This window comes from Elaeis guineensis, chromosome 6, assembly GCF_000442705.2.
Source record: "Elaeis guineensis isolate ETL-2024a chromosome 6, EG11, whole genome shotgun sequence".
Classification (NCBI taxonomy): domain Eukaryota; kingdom Viridiplantae; phylum Streptophyta; class Magnoliopsida; order Arecales; family Arecaceae; genus Elaeis; species Elaeis guineensis.
Window position 1 is genome coordinate 118,527,272 of NC_025998.2, and position 8,140 is coordinate 118,535,411.

Consider the following 8,140-nt stretch of genomic DNA (forward strand, 5'->3'; position numbering starts at 1 on the left):
AAGAAGCCATATATATTATTCAGGATGTCATATATACTCACAGATAGTCATATAAGATATTAGAAAGTCATATATGTTGTTCATGATATCATATGTATTCACAAAAAATCATATATATTATTCGAAATATCATATATACTCACAAAAAATTAAATAGATATTAAAAAATTATATATATTACACAGAATATCATAAACATATAGAAAGGCATATATATGATTTAGGACGGTATATATAATCATAAAAAATTATACAATGTATCAAAAAATAATATTATTATTTTTTTAAAAAAATATTTTTATTATTTGAAATTAAAAAATTAAAAAAATTAAATATTTATTTTATTTAAATATATTATGTATTTTAATATTATTGAATAATGCGCTGTTATTGCAGCACAGGCACGCGCGCTGCACAAAAATTACTCTTCGGGCATAATTGTTGGTATCCATCCGAAAATTTATATTACGGGACCCACGTTTTCAAATTGAGAAGCTCCGAGGAAGGTGCCGATTGCCGCTTGCCTTCGCTAACCACTTTATCTGATGTTTTCTCCGGTTTTTTTGATTCTTCACAATTTCGTCTCATCGTTATCTCTTCCCTTCTCTTCCAATACAATCTCGTCCGTCCGCCGCCTGCAGTACTCTCTTTCTGCCTCGCTTCCATTTGGATTCTATGGTGGTTCTAATTTAAGATATTACCAATCGGAGGGCTTCTCCTCCTGGCCCTGCAACGCTCTTTGGATCTCCAAGGGTGTTCCGCCGTCGATTGTCTCGAACTTGTCGATTCCGGAGCCCCCCATCGATGCAAAGTTCGCACCTTTCCCCCGAATTTTGATCCAAAATCCAACCTTTCCAACTCCCAATATCCGATCTTTCTCAAAGTTGGAACCTTCCTCATGGAGCTTTTCACCGAGGACCCGGCGGCGGAGGGCGAGGAGCCGGAAAGGGAGAGCCTCACCAGGGTGCCCCACCACTACAGGCGCCATTTCCCCGGCGCGGTCCGGCAAAGGGCCTACCTTTTCGACGGCCACGGCAAATTCTTCACCAAGGAATGGGACCTCCTAGAGGGCAACGGCCGAGAATTTTGCTGGTATCACGTCGAGCTCCCCAAGGGAAACCAGAAGCTCGCCATCTCCGCTCAGTACCTCATCGACGTCCTCTGCCCGCCATTGAAACTCCAAGACATTCTCACACTCGTCAGCAATGGCCCCTTCTGCGGCCATGTGGATGGAGCCCTCGTGTTCCGGGTGAACTCCCCAGGCCCGGCGGCGAGCAATTTCACTCTCCGGCTCGCGGCCAGGGTCACCGAGAACTCGGTGATCACCGTGAGCTTGGGACGAGTGCCGAGGCTGGGTTTTTCGCAGACTGAGCAGTCGCTGCTGTCAGAGATACCGAGCGTGGAGAGCCCAAGCCCGCGTTTGGTGAGGGATGAGGAGATTGGTGGTTCAAGTGGCATTGTGATTCGCGAGCATGTTCTTGAGTTTTTGCTGACAATGAATCATTCGGAGGAGGCCGATAATCCCGTGCCAAAGACTGTTTCAAATCTCCTTGTGCATATTGTTGACACCCATATTGATCAGGTGCAGGATATAGTGACAAAGCTTGAGATGGAGTTGGATTCGATGGAGCTGGAATTGGACAAGGGTAATTTTTACAATGAATCAAGCTTTGCCCATGTCTTAACTGCTCTTATTTCATTAATATATCTATCAGGTATATAGATTTAAATTTTAGTCACAGCTTTGAACCTGTATGGAATGTTATAGAAGTAAAAAATAAAAAAATAAAAAAGCAAATTTGGTTTTGGAAAAGGAAAGATTACTGCTTCAGAATGCACATGATTCTGGAGGCAACCTATAGACTCACATTGTGTTGGAGGTGAATCGGAAGTGAGGTACTGGGAGATGGTGAATTCATATGAATGCAGAAGAGTCATCTTTCGATATGGTTAGATGACTTTCATAACGATAAGGTCCACATATTTATAGATGATCATTTTAGTTAGTAGAAGAAAAGTAGCTACTCAAAGTATGCAGACCTGTTCGATGGATGGAATGCTTCTGAAAGTAAGGAAAAACTATAGATTAAGTGTGTTGATGTGGTAAAATAGTTTTTACACAAGGCTTCAAGTGAATGAAAATATTAGATGATTGAAAACTAAATGTGGATAAAACAGGATATATTAAGTAGCACAAACTGGCATTTTGTGAAGTTTATGAGTCATATAAACTTGTTGTGGGAGCGAATGATTGTTTAGAGGCAATGAAAGATGACAATCATCTTTAAATTTGTGATAGAATTCTCAACTTGCAATCCTAATGCTCCTTGCAGCAATGACTTGGGTCTGCTGGAGAGAACGAAATGCAAGAATTTTCCTCGACAAACATACCTCTATATGATCAATTGCTTCTGAAGGTCTTTCACTGTTTAATGAATGGTCTCCTTGTGTGATCATAAATAATTGGCTGATTTTGGAAGAATATGGAGTAGAGTGAAGAACATCAAAGAGGTGCTTGCTGATGGTTGTTGGACATGTACTCAGTCAATCAGATCTCCTCTTCTTCTATTTTTTAATTTTATTGTTGTATATTCTCTACAAGGGCAGCAAGCAAAGTATTCTGTTTAGTGCCCTTGATCTCTTCCCTTGTAATTATATCTGTTTTAAATTTCAACAAATTATGGATGGCAGCTTAGACCCTCTTTCCCTCAAAAAAAAAGGGAAAAAGAAAAAAGAAAAGAGAAACAGCCTTTGTGATAGGATATTGAACTAGGAAGGCTTACTTTGTGCTGAAGATTGTAGGAAAAAGAGGGGAAGACGTAAGGTAACATGGATGGAAGTTGTGAGAAAAGATATATATGGAAAAGCTTGAAATAACATAAGAAGTGGCTCCAAATAAGAATACTTGATAAACAAGATTCAGTAAAGCTGACCTCAAATAGTTCAGATGAGGCTGGATTGTTATGGTATGAGTAGGATGCTCAACTAGGAGGCTTACTCATAGGCAAATTATGGAAATGTCTGCTAAGAGATAGTGGATATGGTCATTCTATGATTTTGTAAGAAAATTGCATTACAGATCACCAGTGGAGGTAGCATGGCAGATGTCGAGGGAAGGTTATGTTCACAACATTTAGGACAGGAAATCAGTGGCACTTAACTACTGTTATTTTGTGGAAAACAAGTATATTGGGGGGGGTAATGGCAGGAAAGGGAATCTGTTATGATACTATCAATGAGTTCCTAGATGCTATGGGCCTACGCAGATAGGCATGTGACTCTTACATCATAACATTTTGACATATATAGAGGAATCTTAAAGCACGGACATTATAAATGCTGTTTATGGGTGATGTGTTGGTTAATTTCTTGAGCATTTGGGCATGCTAAGATGAATCATATAAGGAAGCTTTAGGGAATGTTTCTGAATTCAGAAAGTGTTACATGCATTTTCTATAGCAACACATATGGATATCAATCTGCAGTAAATTTGTGTGCTGAAGGATATCATTAGTTTGGCATTTCTGCTAAGTTATGGCTGTTTGTCAGAAATCAGAAACATTAGGAGATATGTGATGGCATTTCTATATTCAACTAGAGTAGCTGAACGAAACAAAGATAACTATAACTATCAAGCCTTGGTCTTAATATTTGGGGTCGGCTTGTTTAGACTTTTTCTGTCATTCTTTCCCATAAAGGCTTTGTTTGTGGTAGTTTATCTGATTTTGCTTATAATTCTGTGTTATCTGATCATTCATGTCTCTTCCTTGATATTATAAGCGTCTCCACTAATGAGTCAGACTTGAGGGGTGAGTACAGTAAAAACAAGAAAGCCGGGACAGATATGTGCTAAACATAGGAAATATAAAACTTAGAGATCATCTACTTGTGAAATATTAAATACCTGATTTATAGAGTGGTAAGGTCGTATGGATTCATTAAGTTCATGCTGCCTATTGAGATTTTAAGTGACATATACCATGCTTATATCATGCCATCATGTGGTATAAATCATACGGGGATATATGGGACCTTGTTTACTATGAAAATACAGTTTTGCGCTAGGTAACTTTTTTGCTTGCTACTGATGTAAAATACATCCTATAGTGTTTATTATGTGGTTGATGAGGCATCAGCAGTGTTCACATCATATAATATGGTATACGATGATATTCTAAATTTGGATGGTTATGTGCATGGGAGAACAAATAAAGCCATAGTTGGAAGAAGGCCTCAAATTTGGGTGGAAGAATGTATGGAGGAAAGATAAAGCTAAGAAAACCTTGGGAGAAGTATAAACAATCGGGATTTGAAGAACATACAGTAAAAACATAGCCTTTTATAAGCATCAGTAGTGAAAATAGATCAATAAATTGACTGCAATTAGATTGGTGGTTAGGTTTTTTATTTTAGGAGTACTAATCCGTTTAAATCTTGAGTTTCTGAACAAAACAGAGTTGCAGTAAAGAACCAAGTTCAAGACCTTATTAACAAAAAGGAATAAAAGGGGTTTAGACAGGTAATTAGATAGATCTGGCATCTAACTCAACTACCTGCTTAGGTTTACCTATCAGTTCAGTGTTGTCAGTTCACTGAAATGAAATTAGTAGCACAGCTTCTTTGGTAATGCAACATTCTGTTTCTCATAATTATCTTCGTTCCGGTGCTACAAACTGCTTATGTTAGATTTAGGCAACTTGACTTCTGAATGGCACTAATCAAGAGGCATTTGGTTGGCTGATAACTGAAGAGGCATGAGAACCATGTGAAGGACCTTGTCAGTTGGCCTCTTTTGTAGTCAAGAGGCTCCATGTATCTCCAGTCAACTTGAACCAAACAATTTCAACAAAACTGGTTTCCTTTTTGTCAAACATCTGGTAAATCTAAGAGAATCCTTCTGGTTCATTGTTGTTTTAGTGCAGGAAGTAAAGAAATAGTAAATCACAAGAATCCACTGTTTATCTTTTTTTTTTTTTTGGTAAAACATTTATCTATTTTTTAGTCACAGAGAATCGCAACTAAATGAGGGGTGTGTTTGGTTCATAATTGGAATCAAAATGGATTGGAATAAGAATCGGAATGGCCATGTTCCGCAACGTGTTTGGTTCGTGAATGGAATAGGAATCCGAATGGCCAATTGTGGCATTCTTAAAAAATCACTTAAGCAGAGGGGTATTTTTGAAAAATCAATTTTTAAAGTAAATCTGGCAGAATAAGATTTAAGTACTGGGGAGGGGGGGGAGCCGGGCTTAGATTTTGGGGGATTGAGGCATTCCCCTTACCTCTTAGAACGGGAATGGGAATGGGACTCCCTCTAACTAAACATCTAAATGGGAGTCGCTCATTCCCATTCCCATTTCCATTCTAGAGCCCAACTACCCCAGCCAAACATATCCAAAATATATTTACAATTGTAGCTATTTCACTCTCTTTTAGCATTGCTACAAAGTTTTTTCTCCCTTTTTCTCCTTCTACGGTCTTACACTAGTATGTAAGCATTGTTGGTCAATATACTTGCTGAAGCTATTCTTTGTCTCTAGGAGGATCTGCACTGAGGAAACAATTGTTGGATGATAGAAGATTTCCCAAAATGCATTTGAATTTGCAGCGTCTCCTACAGGTATTCATTTTTTTTGTTATTATTATGGTGGAAGGCTAATGCTAGGAAGGTGGTGGTAACTTTAAAATCCTATAGTTGTCCAACTTGACATGAATCTGAGCAAACAAGTATGTTCTCGTGTGCACACGCATATGTATGATCATCTGCCTTCCAGCTCTAAATGGATTATTGATCTTCTCATTTTTGTAATCATATTGTAATCCAGGTTGTTGCTCATGGTGAACAAGTATTCCCACGTGTAAAAGAGAAGTGTGCAACTAAAAGTTGGTTTGCAAGTGAAGACATAGTTGCCCTTGAAGAACTAATAGGTCGTCTTAGGAGGCTAAAAGAGAATTTGGGATTCATAGTTAACCGGGTGACAGCAATCCAGGCTGGTCTTGATAGCTGGCAGTCAGAGCAAATAAACAGGAAGCTTTACTATCTTTCTTTTCTGTCTATGATCTTTCTTCCATTATCTATTGTTACTGGAGGTAATTTTTCTCTTCACTTTATCAATTTGAAGTACCAAGTTCAATATCACATGATTCATTTACAAGGGACTCAGTTGTATAAATGTTTAATCCATCTATTCTTTTCATGTCACAGTATTTGGGATGAATGTTGGGGGTGTACCATGGACAGGGCAAAGAGACCCTGATTTGAAAGATGGGTTCCGTAATGTTATGATTCTCTGTGGTGCATTGCTGTTTCTACTTCTAGTTTGCTTCATTTTTCCTTCCCTCTATGCACGCGTATCTTCTGGGAGAAGGCATGCTGCACTGAGTTGGTCTATTGGTAGGAAGTCATTCTTGAGAAAAACCATTCATCAAAATGGATTTCAGGGAGGAGATTACATCCGCATCTGAAAATTACCTTGTTAGTTAACTTCAGTTGGAATCAGTTGCTATAGCATAGAATTTACAGATGCAGGCTAGTTCTGGACAGGCATGTATCATATTTGCAGAATTCATGCTGCATATTGACTTTGTTATCTTTCTGAAGATGTTACTGTAAGCATACTACTATTATTCTGTCTGGATTGTAAGTCTCTCCAAGTCTCTTGCAGGGAAGCTTGCATCTCTTGCTCAAGCAGTTTCTTGTAAAGGCCATTGTCTTAGAGATTTCGATTTCCTTGTGGTACCCTTGAGTTATCCATTTTGTCTAACTTGAAGACAGTGCCACATGGTTAAATATAATTCTTGCATTATTAGATTGCACCCTGCTAATATGGATAGAGAGTAGGTGGATTTTGATGTACAGTTCCTAGAATAGCTGGAGGCACCATTTGTTGAAGCCACCAATTCATTTGTTAATCATTTCTTGGTTGCAGAACTTCATTCAGCTTTGGATTTTATTAAGTTGAAAGCTAAAAGATCTGATCACAAGCGTAATTGGCATTTACATGTCTTGCCTTGAGTTGGTAATGAGATATATGGTATGTTATATTTTCCGAATGAGCTTATAATCGCAGCTTTAATTGTAGGTTTGGAGAAGAGATGTATGCTATTTTGCTTCTGATACTGTAAGCTCACTTTTTTTATTATCACTAGCACAAAGCAGCACTTCTTAGATCTTGTGTTTAAGCTACTGTTTATACATAGAGATTTGGGCTACACCATTGCTTGGAGTGGCTTGTATACTTGTCCTAATGCCAGCTGGACCTTCATGTTTCACCTCATTTGTTAGATAAATATTTTACAAAGGCTCTCACCAGAGGAAAAGGACAATAAAAAAGAAGCAACTTCTTGACATGTACATCATTGTACATGAGATCGGCTTACTTTGAAATGTGCCATCAAAGGACTCAAGTTGTATATTTAGATGAATGGTTCACTATTTGCTTTTGTCCGATATTTTTCTCTGGATTACATTATGCAACGATCTTGTCATCAGATATCGCCGGAGAATTTTACAGCAATGGCTGGATATCTAAACTTCCCATTCAAGTACCTGTTTTCATAATGTAATAAAAAGTGAAATTTTCTTCATCTTTTCAGCTGGGTATTGTCCATTGCAATGATTAAAAGCATGTGGGTTATAGAACTGGTAACTTGTAGACATATTCCTCATCTCGGCGTGCAAGGATGCCGATTTACAACGAAATGAATATCCTAAAACGTTTTGGATGGTTTGGATGCACCTATATGAATATGCACAGTCGTTGCAAAGTGATGCAATCATCCAAAAGAGCAGCTGAAACTGAGGGAGAATTCATTTTGGAAAAAATGGTAAATCTGACAGAATTCTGAAGGAATGCTTTTTTAATCAAAATGTGCTATTCTAGTCCTGCATTCTCGTCTTGGCCAAAAAAAAAAAAAGGAGAGACCAGTCCTAAGCTAAATGAAAATGAGACTGATATTGTATTAAAGAAAGACCAGTCCCTGAAGAACAAAAGAGCAGAGTGCACAAATGCTAATGTAGAGGAATTCTTGTGCAGAAAGCTTCAGGCATTTCTCTACTTCCAAAGGCTCCTACCCAGTAGCTAGTGACAGTTGATCCAACAAGAACTGATTTTAGGTCTGATATATTTCTTCGTCTGAT

At 38.1% G+C, this 8,140-nt stretch overlaps 1 protein-coding gene across 1 annotated transcript; it reads left to right on the forward strand.

Annotated features, from left to right (window-relative positions):
• Positions 1-566: 566 nt before the first annotated feature.
• Positions 567-6,809, forward strand: LOC105032034 (uncharacterized). The gene is made up of 4 exons (XM_010906368.4): positions 567-1,646; positions 5,541-5,620; positions 5,826-6,090; positions 6,206-6,809. The coding sequence occupies exons 1-4, from the start codon at positions 899-901 to the stop codon at positions 6,463-6,465; spliced, it is 1,353 nt and encodes a 450-aa protein (XP_010904670.1). The 5' UTR covers positions 567-898; the 3' UTR covers positions 6,466-6,809.
• Positions 6,810-8,140: the final 1,331 nt, after the last annotated feature.